We start from the raw sequence: 15,266 nt of genomic DNA on the forward strand, positions 1-15,266 counted from the left end.
AGTCAGCTGGCAAGGTTATGGCATCAGAATTCTGGGATACGCAAGGTATAATATTCATCGATTACCACCAAAATGGCCAGACCATTAACAGCGTTTATTAAATAGCGTTATTTGATCGTTTGAAAAAACGGCCCCATTTGAAGAAAAAAGAAGTGCTGTGTCACAAATCAATGAAAGCAATGGCAATGGCACCTACCGTATTCACCAGATCTGGGCCCCAGCGGCTTTTTCCTGTTCTCAGACCTCAAAAGAATGGTCGCTGGAAAGAAATTTAGTGCCAATGAAAAAGCAATCGCCGAAACTGAGGCTTATTTTGAAGCGAAAGACTACAAAAATGGTATCGAAAATTTGGAATATCGCTATAATGGCTGTATCGCCCTTAAGGCACCAGTGTTGAATAATAAAATATAATTTTGCCAAAAAATGTGTTTTAGGTACTATGGTTGACGAAGAACTTATCAATTGGCCTGTTATATTCACTTAGATGTAAATTAACAATTTTGAATTTCCTGAAAAATGTCTTGTTTATCGAGTTACCGGAAGGAGGAGATGAAAGTTCGAAAAAATACTCGATTTGAGTGAAAACAGATCCGCCGAGTTAAAATTTTGCGAACAACAACAGTTTCAAGCTTGATGGGAAAATGTTCGATGATCGCACCATCAGAACCATACAAAATTCAAGCAGAATATCTAAAAAAAACTAATATTTTAATGACAACAGATGGAATCAAGTTGGAATTTTGTATGTGGATGCATATGGTGTTTCACTTATTTCGGTAACCCTATTATCCTCGAAAACGGCCGAATATTTTTGTATTCTGTTTTGTACAAGTCAACATTGACTTGAGATACCCCTAAAAAAAAATAAATAAAACGCCAGGTGACTTCCAATCAAATCATATTTATGCCTCCAAATCAAGGTATAGACACTGTCACAATGCAGAAAAATGAAAGAAACATAAACACACTGCAGCGCTAACGGTTTGAAATGGGAAAAAAATCAGATTTGGAAAAAACCGACAACATTGAATTATACAAAACGCTGTTTACAGAATACAAAAATATTAGACTGTTCTCGAAGAAATTGGAGTTAACATGATAAGTGAATCACCCTGTACAATAATGATTTTCAGCTGTGTACAACATTTTATGTTGATCGCGTGCAGCGTAGCACCACTGAACTAACTGACAACAATGACTTCCAGATAAATGTAGGTAGGTACATGTCATTTAGGTACTCCTATATTCTGTTGTATGTTCTTCAACGATGGATAAATGGAGCTCTCAAAACCTCCCAATGCCAAGTGAATTTTTTAGTGGATGAATGTTTTTGCCAGGTTGATTCAAAAAATTCTTTTACCTTCTGGTTTTTAATGAAACACGTATGTTTTAATTATAAATGAGTTTAGTGCTTGTGTTTTTTCGTAATGTATGAACTTGGACATGCTTTAGGCTACATTAAACATTCTCTTGAGACGAGGAAGAATTCAGATTCTGGAATGGAAAGACCGAGGAGAGTAATTCATGTAGACAAAAAAGATGGAGTGAACTAGTATCGAACACTCTGTACCTATATATGTAAGGTTGAACAATGGAACTCTGCATTGCTGTGAAACCAGAACCATAAAATAGGTGTATTCAATATACCTACGCTTGCTGCACGATTTAAAAAGAACCAAACCCCTCTCTTTAGCATTTCACACGCTGTGTCGTTTGTCTGTCTTTCCGCGAAGCTATAAAAGCAACGCCACAAGCAGAAATTATTCAGTTGGATCGGCAGATACATTTTTGTAGTGTGGTGTACACGAAGAATCAACTCAAAAAATGAACAGATATTTGGGAATTTTGGCCGCTTTGGTCCTTGCTGTGGTCGTCTTCGCAGCAGATGAGAAGAAGGAGAGCGATATCAAGACCTACAAGAGATTGATACCAGCTGATGTCCTCAGAGGTGAGCAAAGAAAAAATTGAAATGACAAATTTACAGAACGATGGCAGAAAGATGATTCACCGTCTCCAAAACCGCCCAGTGTAATAGCGGAAGGTTTTTAAAATTTAAATTTGGCGCTGAAACTGCTTCCTCTGCTTGAATCATCAATTGTTTAGACTTACGTAATCTTCTTATTCTTAAATATGTTGGTCTTGATAATTGCCAATTATTTTCATGAGATAATATCATTCTTGCAAAATTTGTGCTGGAAATGAAGATTCGCAGAACTACAGAATAATTGGACCTCAATCATATTACAGATTATTTTGAACTATTGTAATTGGATCTATTATAATATTCCATTAATTGGTATATATATTTTTATAGACATTTGTATTATGTTTTTACGCTCTTTCTTATTTCTAGTTAAAATTCATTTCAGATATCTCTGGTAATGCTGATTTTATATGCCTTTTCTCTAGCATGATTGCTTCAAACGGTTACCAAAAATAATTTTCATTTTGTCCGGAGAATTTATTCGGGTGTCGTTATTCATTCATAATTTGCAATGATGAATCTTTAGAATGAAACAACTCAAATCCTATTTGAATTTTTCAGTTTTTCAAGTTTTCGGGTGTACACTCAATGTTGTAGTAGTGCTAGGTATATGAGATAGCTCTTAATTATAGAGGAGGGTTTTGGATGCTGAAAATTATTTAATGAAGTTATTGGAGATACAAGATCAAATAAAATTTTAAACTATATGTTTAATATTTTCTCTACCCCATATAATAACTATTCAGAAACAGCGAACCGAAGATGCTTTTTTTATTCGATAATTGGATATATTAACTCATTCTGAAAAGAAACTGAAAATTTCAGGAGGCTTTAAGTTTTTTCCTTGAACAATTCACGGTTTATTACTGAAAATATTAAATATTTAAGCGTTGATCCCTTGATTGACGAAAGCTAGAAAGCTAGGTACCTTTAAGAAATTTAATCCAAAAAAATCTTTCAAGAAAAAAAAAGTTAAAGTTTTGAATTTCCAGATAATCTCAAAATGCATATAATTAGACAAATTTTTGCTCTTATTATTGAAAAATTATATCAAACATAACTAAATTACTATTCGTATCGAATATAAAATTATGAAAATGTAGAAATTCCAACTACTTTTCATTCTCCGATAATGCATCAGTAGATTTCATGAACGAAATTATCAGTATTAAATAATTATCAATAATAAAAACAATAATAATCTCTATGAAAAAGTGCTCACCCATATTCCAAAAGTTCTCCGATTCAAATACTGGAAACTCCTTATTTCAGTTAGCTTTAAATTATCCGATTTCTCATGAAAATAGTGGTAGGTTTGATAGGTAAAATTTAAATATTTACAGAAGAAATTTTCCCTACACGCATTATTATTTTTATTGCTTTGAATTTCAATGATATATGTTTTATATTTAATATCTTCATTTTCTTTTTTACAAATAAACTCAAAAAGAATTATTGTCAACATAAAATGTTGTTCGTACTGGGGCCATGACATTATAAGATCAATTTTTAGGCACTTTCTAGAAGACGAAGAACGCATAAATTAAAAAGCGCCAAACCTTCAGGTGTCAGTAATAGTTTTCGCGAATTCTAAATGTTATCAACTTATCAAGACCAGAATCGAACGATTTGGTTTTCAGATTCGAAAACTGGTAAAAAAAGAAATCGTTTTTCACAAGGTCTTGCACTAAATTTGTGACAGGTGCATCTCCAATGCAACACATACAGATTTATGTGCTTAGGTTTCGTTTTCTATATCCGCCGCTCAAGAAACTACTTTCACAACTTTTACTTGTCCCTGTTGTTAAGGTGACATCATAACCTGTTGACTGGCTGGCACACTTTTTTGAAATGCGGAATTATACGTGATCGATTGTTATTATTTCCCGTAGATGAATACTTATCTTTTTTTTGTTTAAATTTTCAGGGACATAATAATTACGCAAATAAAGAATCTGTTTCCAAGTGAAAAAAAGTTGCTTTGTTCTAGATTAATTCCAATTGTTATAGTAATTTTCTTACAAATGTTTTTTTTTCTGGAACATCTGTGGTGGATGAGAACCATAAAATTGAAATTCTTACTAATACTTCTTCTTCTTAAGAACTTTGATTGACCGATCATCTTGTTCTATACACAGAAATGATTTGATCGCGCATATTTTTTTAAAACCCACCATTTGAATTTATCTTCAATATTGTCGAATACGAAAATGAATGATTTAAATGTCATAGTTTTGATGATGTCTAATGCAATCAAAGCAGTGCATCCATCCGTAGATCGCGTCACTAATTAATTTGACTAATTAGAAAATCCTGTTGAAATCCTTTCCATTGAAAAACGATACTTTCATAACTGAACTCACACACCCATGAGTCATGGGTTGGTTTGTACACAATTCCGCATCAACATGGTGTTGACCTTTTCATGGGTCCAACGAGGCGTGTCTCTGGAAAAAAACCGATGGTGTGACCCAAAATCGAGACTAGATGTTGTTGTGACAACATCTCTTGGTCATAAGACGTGTGATTTTTCATTCAATTAATAATTTTTAATCTATCCGTAACTGTGGTACTGTAGGTATATACTAAGATGAGTTTCACCAAATTCGCATTCAACAATTTCATAACTGCAAATAGTGGAAGAGGACGATTTTAGTATCGCTTATTATCAACGAAATTACCGTTGATTCCAATGATATGATGACCCCGTACGCCTCTGTATGAATTAATTCAATGAATTGTTTGGGTTTGTGAATATCCGTTAGAAGGCAATGAATCTTTGCAGCTATTGTCTAACAAACAAAAGTAGTAGAGTCGGTTAAAATTGGTATTTGGACCATAATTTTTATAAATTTTGGCAATTGACCAATAAAATGTATTGCCTTTGCTTAAAAAATACGCTCACCCAAATTTTTAGCCGATCATTTGAACATTTTTTTAAACGTGATTTTCAGGAACTGTCCTAGACTAGAATAGCAAGATGACATTATCATTCATGGTCTGATATATGAAGGGTAGAGAAAAGAAGAATAATCTTCCAGTTTCGAAAGTGTCTGTTGGTAGCGCTACTGTAGATTGAGGGTGAATTTCAAAAAAAACCTCATAAAGAACTGATAGAGATAAAGAAAGAGGAATACTCTATGTTCTGAGAGATGAAGCAAGAAGTAAACAAGGATGAAAGTGTGTTCGCCTATTGCGTTGGTTACCTTGTGGCTATACTAGCGCCGTTGTGGTGAATTTTTGAACCCTTATTTATAGTTTTCCTCTGGACACTTTCTCAACAATTCTACAATAAGAGGTTATTCTCATTATCTCTTCCCTCCAAAGTCTAATATTTTTCGACGGATTAGCTGTTAACGTCAACTTTTACATATGTTTTGATCGACTTCGTCGAGCGCTTTTCGGTTTCGGCTCAGTTGGGAAGAACCATTCCGAAGTTTGTTGTACCCTCTGCATGTTGAAGTAGTTATCATAAAGTTAAAAGGGTTTCATTAAACTATGGTCGAAATTGACCTGTTTTTGAATTTCTTCAGCGATTTTCACATATTCTATTCTATTCTATTCTATTGAACTAGTTTATGGCCGACTACAAGGCAAATTTCCTCAGCTATTTTTTAATGCAAGCCTTCATGTAATTTTTCTGTGCTTTCACACAAGAGAATGAATTTGCGAAGTATCTACACATTCTTCGTTCAATGTTTTAATCTATTGTGAAAATCGCAAAACATACCACAGAAGAAGTAATTTGTTTCAACTCGGTGACAAAGATAATATCGGTAGAATTCGTTTGAGTCTCCAATAAATCTTTTGATTGATATATTCAAGTTAAATTATTCAAAATGAGTAGGTACACATAATCTCAACATGTATAATCAAATGAATGGAAAAGTAAAAGGCCTTGCTGGTCCGCTAGGTTGTTAATAATGGCCAGAACGCAATTTCTCAACATTCGACATTCTATACAACAAAGTGATATAGGATTACTGCATCAGTACAAAGATCTGTTATACATCGTCTATTTTTATGGAATGAAATATTAATTTATACTTATATCTAGATGTTACGTAAGATTGAAATTTTAATTCAAGACAGATGTTTTCCTCAGTGCTTAAAAACAATGAATGCATCTATTTGCATGAGTAAAAGGATAAGTACATAGTGAATACGCAATATGGTTGCAACGAACTGCAATTAATTAATAAATAGGTACGCAATCGTTTCGCTTGTGCCCTGCACAGTTACACCATATTATTTTATCAAAAAAGAAGGAATTGGTCAATGAAACACAAAATATGCATCGGTAGAATTTCCGCCAATATTTGTCGACTTTTTACTTGGAAATCCGTCCACAATAATAGCCGTGTGAGATAATTGAGTTATTATGTTTCAATATGTTCAACTAGGGCATTCTGCGGGATCGAAATTGCGGGAGACATGGTTGAAGCTTTATTTTCTAGGATAAAAGAGCGCCGTTCATTAATGACAAGTATGATACCGTATTTAGAATGCCCAGGCAAATATCTGGAATTCATGGAATAACAGTCAATTTCTACAAATGACGAAGAAGATACATTTGTACTTCATAGCAAATCAACATTACGAAATGAAATTAAGAGTTGGACTGAGAGGCTGCAAATAGAGACGTCTTAAGAAGACAAAACACAATCCCAAACCGAAGACCATTTCACGTATGCTGTTGAGGATAAAGTACCTTTATCTAATCTAGCAACGAGACATGAACCATCGCCTTTGAATTTAAAAGAGGAATTGAATCATAGTATTCGTATTGCGTGGGTACTAGAATCAAAGGCTTCTTTTATGGCTGTACGAGCACGAGTACGAACAACACTTGACCAGTTATTGAAACATGAAATGACCCTTTTTGAATGCAGACGCAATAGGGGTACGGGTACATACTTGAGAGCAGTTTACAACTCTCGACTTAATTTTCACCAATCACAAAAGCTCAATTTCGAATATCAAAAGGTTTCTAGTTGGAAAAACTATGAGACAGCGCTTGTCGGCAGATTTTTCGAGTTTACCCGCGGCGAAACTTGACAGCTGTTGCCATGAATTAATAGTATATTGTGCAACAAGAGGGGAAAGTCCAACTTTTCTCGCGAGTGTGGAAGTTTGTGGCACGAGCCTGAAAGGCGAGTGCCGTAAACACACGAGCGAGAAAAGGACTTTCCCCACGTGTTGCACACTATACTTTTCCTACAACTGCACAAATTTCAATAATTCAAGTATTGGACTTGATTCAAATCAAAATGGCCTTCGTTGACAGTATGTGCTTATTTATTGCGTTTCCATAGAAACGACTCAAAAGCCCAATTTCATTGGTCTACCAAGCGAGGTATGGGCAAAGTGCCGTGGAGAATAATATTTCCCACAGTATGAGCAATACATAGTTTTTAAATTGAGTAAGCTGTGAAGAATACGCTACTTTCCATAGCAGTTGTAGGAAAATACTTTTATACTATAGTATGCTTTTAATAGCATAAGACCTTTTAATTAGCAATATTTAATAGGTTGAGCACGAAATTCTATATACAATTCAACATTTTTTGTTCGATATTTGTTCAAATTCTGGACATAATGTACAATTACATTAGTTAACAAATATATTTCTTTCCAGATTTTCCTGGTATGTGTTTTGCAAGCACAAAATGCGCAACTATTGAGCCTGGCAAGACATGGGAACTACACCCCTTCTGTGGCAGGTCAACTTGCGTAGTTTCTGAAGACAAGCCACCAAGGCTATTAGAACTTGTAGAAGATTGCGGTCCTTTACCTTTGGCCAATCCAAAATGCAAACTTGACGAAGGTAAGTTCATCTGAAAGAATCATCTGGCAAAATCATCATTTGTCAAATTATGTTTTTCAGAAAAGACCAACAAGACTGCTGCCTTCCCCTTCTGCTGTCCAATATTCAAATGCGAAGATGGCGCTAAGCTCGAATACCCAGAAATCCCAACTATTGCACCTGTACCAGAAGAAGCATCTACACCTAAGGCCTAAAAAACTTTTAGCCAATCAAATCTCCAAATAACTGCTTCACCAATTCTTTCACACTCATTTTTCAACTGAGTTCATTCGAAATGTTTCTTCTACTCTTGATCTGTTTTCTATAGAGAACTATTATTTATTGTTTTCTTATCTTCCTTTATTTTATTCAAACTGTGACATTTCGATAAAAAATCACTATTTCACTCCACAAACACTACCAATATATCATTAATTGATGTAAATTTTTCTTTTTTCATGTAGCGGATTATTTCTTAATAAAAATAATTTATTACATAATATGTGCATATTCTTTCCTGGGGTGATTTCTTGAATCAAATCAATGATAATCCTGAAATGAGTCAGTTCATTTTTGGATGAATTAGATCAGAGCATTGGTGTTCCTACACAGGGGCGGATCCAGGCGATATTTGAGATGGGCCAAAAAAAGTCACGACTTATATAAAAAAAATAGCGGAATTTTTTGTTAGTACCTACTGAGACAAGTGGTTTTTTTTTATAGAAACATGGATTTTATTAAATCATATCATATTCAGTTTCCAAAATTTTTGTAGTACAAAAACAAGTTCAAAAAATTTCATATTTCATAAATATAATGTAGATTTATTTCATAAGAAAACTCAGAAGTAAGAGAATATAAGGTGTAGGAAGAGGAAATCTATTATTTTTGCATGAAAAACTAGCCTTCAATTACCATAGCATGATCCACTTCAGGTCAAATATGCTCTGTTTTATTCGATAACTTCTTGCCATTATAAAGGTAATACCATTATGCCTCTCTGATATAAGCCCTCGTCCCTATTGGCAAAAAATTGAGACAGTCATTTTTCACAAGCAAAATTGTTCGCCATGGACAGGAACAGATAGTAATTTCTTGGTGCCAGTTCCGGACTATAAGGTGGATGCATAAGAACATCCCAACCAAGCACATGGAGCTTCTGGCGAGTCACTATAGTTGTGTATGGCCTGGCTTTTTCCTGATGGAACTCAATTCTTCTCCTACAGGCCAAAGCTGGCCGTTTCTGGGCGAATACTTCCTTCAGACGCAAAAGGTGCAATTGTTGACAGTATAGTTCTGAGTTAAAAGTTGAGTCTTAGAGGAACAGCTCTTCGTAGATAATTCCCTGCCAATACCTCCAAACACCCAGCAAAACCTTTCTCGCCGTGTCGACCATGACCGTTTTCGCTTGACGTTGTCGTAAGAGATCCTCTTTTCATCCCTAGTCACCAACCGTTTCAAAAATTGAGCGATTTTGTTGCGTTTCAGCAACGATTCGCAGATGGAAATTCGGTCCATGAGGTTTTTTACGTTAACTCGTGTGGTACCCATAAATCGAGCTTCTTCTTGAGTCCCGCCTTATGCAAATGATTCCAAACGGTTTTATGCAATCTTTAGCTATTGGGAAATCTCCTGCGGCCTCTCGCAGATGATTACGGTGTTTCATCCCGGGAATACTGATGGTTCACTGTTTCCAGCCATATGCTACGTATCAAGAAGAAATTTTGGAAGAATAACGGGATAAAGTACTCAATATCTCATTTTGAGATTTTGCGTGTAGATATAATAATAAAACCCAAATATTCCAGTGACAAGATAAATATAGATAAACATTAACAATTTCAATCCTTATGCAAAATTTTATCTCGATCAGATCTGTGAGATTTCTAGAAATACATAAAAGAGGTTGCAAAACAGATCCCTGTGGGACTACAATTTCAACAGGATATTTCTAAGTTTCTTGCTAGCTTACACGCACATAAATGTATCTATTGTTCAAGAAATCCTTAATCCGATCGAGAAAGACACCTTTATAACAGAGGTTGTATAACTTTGTCAAAATGAAATCAAAACTCAGGCAGCCTAATGCCCTCGATTCATCAAAAATCAGCTCATCTACAAAGATTCCTTATCCAGACAATTATGAAAAAAGTTAATTAGGTTTCCAGCTTCTGTATTAGTGCATCTGTTGAGTCGGAATCCGTGCTGGCCATCCCTTATTTACGACTGCATGAACTTACTCAGCAGCAACTACTGGAAAGAAAAGTAAATTTTAAATAATAATGATTGAGAGGTACAACAGCTTGATAATGATTCTTGAGCTCTTGAAATGATGGATGAATCCAGTTTGGTCTTCGTTTCCTATTTCTTCGCCTATATTGCCACAACATTATTACTTCGTTCTAGTGATATTTTATTGCTTTGGTATGCAAGATAGCTTATAAAATGCATTGCCTGTTGTTCATTACCTATTTCTGTTTTCTTACTGCTTATTGCTCCAGTACCTATGTGAGTTTACCTAGATAATTCGAGTAGTAAGGTCGAAATGACATGGAATCTATTTGGAAGGGAGACTTCTATGAGGAATGGAAAGAATATTTTCGTTGAATATTTTTCTAATGTTTGTTCTTTAAATTTTACTCAATATTTCAGGAATAATATACTAACTGACAAAGAAACTGCAACACCCAGAAGGAGCTGTTTAAATTTAATTCTTTTTTTGTGAAACATAGATCGTGAAGGTTTTTTCATGTAAACAATTTTTGTTGAGTACTTAAATATTGCAGTCATTTTTGGCAAGTTTTTTAAATTTACCACAAACCAGCTGTTTGAGGAGATCCAAAGTCGATGTTTAGTTGTTGTTAAAACGCCAAGATCACTTGTACGCGGAATTTATCGCCAGCTAAGTGAATTTGAAAGAGGTCGAATTATCTGTCTACGGGTGGCAGGGTTGTCCTTTCGAGAAATCGCTAACCGTACGAACAGAAATCCAACTACTGTTATGAGATGTTGTCAAGCGTGGTTTGATAATGCCTAAAATCGAAGAAGATTAGGCAACGGACGTCGAAGGGGCACAAATGAAGTTAAAGACTTATGGCCATTAGAGACCGATTTGCGATAACTCGATCTTTGGCTGATGAGTGGTTAGGAGAACAAGGCAATCATGTAACTGTCCGAACGGTTTACCGCCAGATAAGGTCTTTTGAACTGAAGCATTATCGACCCCATCTTGTGTTACCTCTGACGGTTGAGCATCGCCGGCAACGATTACAGTGGTTCAGAGAACGTCAACATTGGAATGTGGAATGGCATCAGGTCGTCTTTTCTGATGAATCCCGATTCTCTTTGGGCGCACATGATGGACGAAAAAGGGTTAGACGACGTGGGGGAGAAAGACGTGAACCTCAGTTTGATGTTGAGCGTCATGTACATCTGACAGTAGGCGTTATGGTATCGGGTGCTATTGCACATGCAAGTAGGTCACTTTTAGTCTTTATTCGAGGTAACATGGCAGCTTTGCGTAACCTTCAAGAAATAGGGGAGCCATATGTTCTCCCTTACTTCAACCGGCCCAAGAATCCAATATTTCAGCAAGATAATGCCCGACCTCATGTTGTCAGTGTTAGTTCAAACTTTTTCGAAGCGACCCATGTGAATATTTTGCCATGGCCACCCAGATCCCCCGATCTTTCGCCCATAGAGCATGTTTGGGACATTATGGGTAGAAGGTTCGGAAATGTATCCCAGCCTTCACGGACTTTTACTCCTTGCTATACTCTCTATGTTTTACCAAAAAAATGAAAATTTAATCGGCTCCTCCTGGGTGTTGCAGTTTCTTTGTCAGTTAATATATGTTGTAGATGACTCTGCATGCCCAAGAGCGTTGGCGTTACTGGTTTCTCGTCGCACTCTAGTGTGGCACCGGTCGGTGGGTTTATAAGACTCAACACACTACGGCAGAGTCACCTCTCCATAATGAAGAGGGAAGGTGTATCAGGTAGAGATCCCTGGGTTGTCTAATTGAAGATTCCACCAGTGATCTCGGGATGCAATAACACAACCCCCAGAGAGAGGGTGCACCTTCAATTTTGGCTCGAGAACGCCTAGCCAAAATATTATTTTTTGATAACATTTCCTGAGGAATAAAAAAAAAGCTGTATATTTCGGTTTTAGAAAAAAGATTGAAAATGCATCTCTATCCTTTATAACACTTAGATTTCAACCCGGTCAGATCGATTTTACTCTGAGTACACCCACATTTTTTTCTCTGCCATCTGTGATATATAATCACAGACTAATAGTAATCTTGATATAATGCAGCCACAGAGTATATGCTTTTGGCGGAATTATTGAAAATGAAAACAAAACCTTCAAATAGGAGATTTTTGAAATTATAAATTTCAATGATTTCAATAATATTTCAAATATCAATTACAACATTAATTTATAATGGTAAGAACATTGACATTTTCCCAATATATTTCTGGAAGTAACAAACTTTTTTCGTGCAGAGAAGAAGTTTAGCACCCAGTCAAATAGCTAAGTATGGTGTTCCCCAGTCTCCACAATTTTCTAGTCCTTCTAGAGAATATGTACCACCTAAAATACAAGGAAAACGAACAAGAGAAAGGTCGGAAGATCAACAAAACAAGACCAGAAAGCCTCTTTCTCTTATACATATTGGAAGAATAACTCTTGACTCGGACCATGTAAGATGGTTAATATATTTGTTTGAACTTATCAGTGATACTTCAATTCTCACAGGAAGATATTATTAAGAAGCTTTCCAAACCTTTCAAATGTCCATTACCAAATTATCAAGGATGTAATTCAAGAAAAAATCTAGGTATCAGGAGGTTAAGAGTGAAAAGAGCCTTATATGATCCCAATGCTCCTAATGCCTTAGTAGTATATGCTCCTCCTGAACTAACTGAACATGAAAAGCTTAAAAGTGATGCGTAAGTATCTCAATATCAAGTAGGCAATGAAAATATTTCAAAATGTTCTAGGATTGTCTTAGTGCATGTAGTGGTGGATCCTTTGTTAGGAAATATTCTCAGACCGCATCAAAGAGAGGTAAAAATGAACTGATCTTGAATTGATTAGAAACTTTCATATTTGGATTTAAGGGAGTCAAGTTTATGTATGACTGTGTGACTGGTGTTCAAATACCTGGTTCATATGGATGTATAATGGCGGACGAAATGGGCCTGGGTAAAACATTACAGTGTATTACATTATTATGGACTTTACTTCGACAAGGACCAGAATGCAAACCAACCATAGAGAAAGCAATAATTGTATGTCCAAGTTCGCTAGTCAAAAATTGGAGTAATGAAATTGATAAGGTAATAATCATAATGTAGAGTTAGATCCTCAAAAAAAACTGCTAAAACTCTATAATCCCATTTAGTGGCTAGGTGGCCGTCTCTTGTCTGTTATCATGGATGGAGGCTCTGATGCAAAGTCTAAACTTGCACAGTTCATGCATGCCACTGGACGAACAGCCATACCAGTACTTATAATAAGTTACGAATCATTCAGGATTCATGCTGAAGTTTTACACAGTCGTGAAATAGGACTGGTGCTCTGTGATGAGGGCCATCGATTGAAGAATTGTGAGAACCAGACTTATAAGGCTCTTATGGGCTTGAATGCCAAGAGAAGAGTACTCTTGAGTGGTACTCCTATACAAAACGATCTGACAGAATACTTTAGTTTAATACACTTTGTGAATGAAGGATTATTAGGAAGTGCTGTAGAATTTAGGAAGAAGTTTGAAAATCATATCTTGAAAGGTAAGTAGAATCAGTTTTGAGAATTTTCTTAATTTTGTTTATGCATATTTAAATTTTGAAATCTTTTTATTTACCAGGGCAAGACAGGATGGCCACAGAGACAGAACGCAAGAAAGCCATTGAATGTTTAGATGAATTATCAGCTTTGGTGAACAAATGTCTAATTAGGAGAACCTCTGCCTTACTCACCAAATATCTGCCAGTGAAGTTTGAAATGATAATAATATGTCAATTAACAGAACTTCAAAAACAAATCTACCTGAACTATATTAATTCAGAGGCTATAAGAAGGACCTTGAAAGAAGGTGAGACCTCTAAGCAGACCATAAGTAGTCTGGCGGCTATAACTACCTTGAAAAAGCTGTGCAACCATCCTGATCTGATACTGGACAAGATAGAGGAGGGAGCAGATGGGTTGGAAGAAGCCTCCAGTTTGATGCCTTATGGTAAAGGTAATCATGAAGTTCGTCCAGAGTTATCAGGCAAGATGATGTTGCTAGATTGCTTCTTGGCCAACCTCAAGGCCAATTATAATGATAAAATAGTATTGGTGTCAAATTATACTCAGACATTGGATTTGTTTGAGAGACTTTGTAAAAAAAGGTTTGTAATAATTCATTTCCATTATCACATTTTTTCAATTTAATTATTTTACAGATGTTACAAATATGTTAGGTTGGACGGTTCAATGACTATAAAAAAACGAGCAAAAGTGGTTGAAAGCTTCAACAGACCTGATTCTGAAGAGTTCATCTTTATGTTGAGCTCCAAAGCTGGAGGTTGCGGTTTAAATTTAATAGGAGCCAATAGATTGATTATGTTTGATCCCGATTGGAACCCAGCTAATGATGATCAGGCCATGGCGAGAGTTTGGAGGGATGGACAACAAAAGCCCTGTTTTGTTTACAGATTTTTAGCAGTAAGTTTTTTGAAGATTTGTTGAAAAGTTTCTGCTAATTAAATATCTTCTTTTTTGCAGGCTGGAACTATTGAAGAGAAAATATTCCAGAGGCAAGCTCACAAGAAGGCCCTGAGTTCAACAGTTGTAGATAATAATGAAGAAACAGCTAGGCATTTCAGCGCAGCAGAATTGAGGGATCTGTTTAAGCTAGAGGATACAGAATCTGATACTCATAGGAGACTCAATTGTAAGAGATGTTTGAATCGAATAGAAATCAAGCCACCTCCTGAGGAGGCAGATTGTACATCTGATTTATCAGTATGGTATCATTCATGGGAAAAAAGAGGGTTGGCAGATTTGGTAAGTGAGATTTCTAGAGAGCTATCAATTTTATTGAAAACCCATCAAATGTTGACATTTCAAAATTTCAAAATTACTGTTTTTACATATTACATATTTGATTTCAGGTATTGAAACAAATATGGGACATGTCCAAATATATTTCTTTTGTTTTTCATCAAAAATCTGCTACTGTGGCTGTCAAAGCTATTAAAAGTGAGGAAGATGTGGAAGAAGCGGAAAAAGAAAACAAGAAGAAGTATGTCAGTGATGATGAAGATTACTGTGATGATCCAGAGGATGACAACTGTTCAAACTACTCCGATGAGTAGGTATGTTATATTAAGAATTTTGTACATTAGGAAGTTTACACAGAAATGAATTTTTATTTTTGTTGATTTTTGTTTCTATAATAAATATGATTTTTTGTAAATTAGT

The 15,266-nt window shown here is 35.5% G+C and overlaps 2 protein-coding genes across 2 annotated transcripts; both read left to right on the plus strand.

Moving 5' to 3' along the window:
• The first annotated feature begins 1,607 nt into the window (after window positions 1-1,607).
• On the plus strand, window positions 1,608-8,290 carry LOC123675841. Its single transcript, XM_045611384.1, has 3 exons — window positions 1,608-1,948; window positions 7,623-7,811; window positions 7,872-8,290. Exons 1-3 carry the CDS (start codon window positions 1,825-1,827, stop codon window positions 8,003-8,005), a joined length of 447 nt encoding a protein of 148 aa, XP_045467340.1. The 5' UTR covers window positions 1,608-1,824; the 3' UTR covers window positions 8,006-8,290.
• A 3,799-nt stretch (window positions 8,291-12,089) lies between these two features.
• LOC123675112 (DNA repair and recombination protein RAD54-like) lies at window positions 12,090-15,261 on the plus strand. The gene is made up of 10 exons (XM_045610365.1): window positions 12,090-12,242; window positions 12,302-12,499; window positions 12,555-12,748; window positions 12,800-12,866; window positions 12,920-13,138; window positions 13,204-13,588; window positions 13,666-14,191; window positions 14,246-14,507; window positions 14,568-14,849; window positions 14,957-15,261. The coding sequence occupies exons 1-10, from the start codon at window positions 12,240-12,242 to the stop codon at window positions 15,158-15,160; spliced, it is 2,340 nt and encodes a 779-aa protein (XP_045466321.1). The 5' UTR covers window positions 12,090-12,239; the 3' UTR covers window positions 15,161-15,261.
• Window positions 15,262-15,266: the final 5 nt, after the last annotated feature.

Source organism: Harmonia axyridis, chromosome 3 (assembly GCF_914767665.1).
Source record: "Harmonia axyridis chromosome 3, icHarAxyr1.1, whole genome shotgun sequence".
NCBI lineage: Eukaryota > Metazoa > Arthropoda > Insecta > Coleoptera > Coccinellidae > Harmonia > Harmonia axyridis.

Coding starts and splice junctions, on each gene's coding strand:
- LOC123675841 (XM_045611384.1), top strand. CDS start 1,825: ATGAACAGATATTTGGGAATTTTGGCCGCTTTGGTCCTTGCTGTGGTC. Junction 1,949..7,622: donor ACCAGCTGATGTCCTCAGAG/GTGAGCAAAGAA, acceptor ATTTCTTTCCAG/ATTTTCCTGGTATGTGTTTT. Junction 7,812..7,871: donor AAAATGCAAACTTGACGAAG/GTAAGTTCATCT, acceptor TATGTTTTTCAG/AAAAGACCAACAAGACTGCT.
- LOC123675112 (XM_045610365.1), top strand. Junction 13,589..13,665: donor TGAAAATCATATCTTGAAAG/GTAAGTAGAATC, acceptor TTTATTTACCAG/GGCAAGACAGGATGGCCACA. Junction 14,192..14,245: donor GAGAGACTTTGTAAAAAAAG/GTTTGTAATAAT, acceptor ATTATTTTACAG/ATGTTACAAATATGTTAGGT.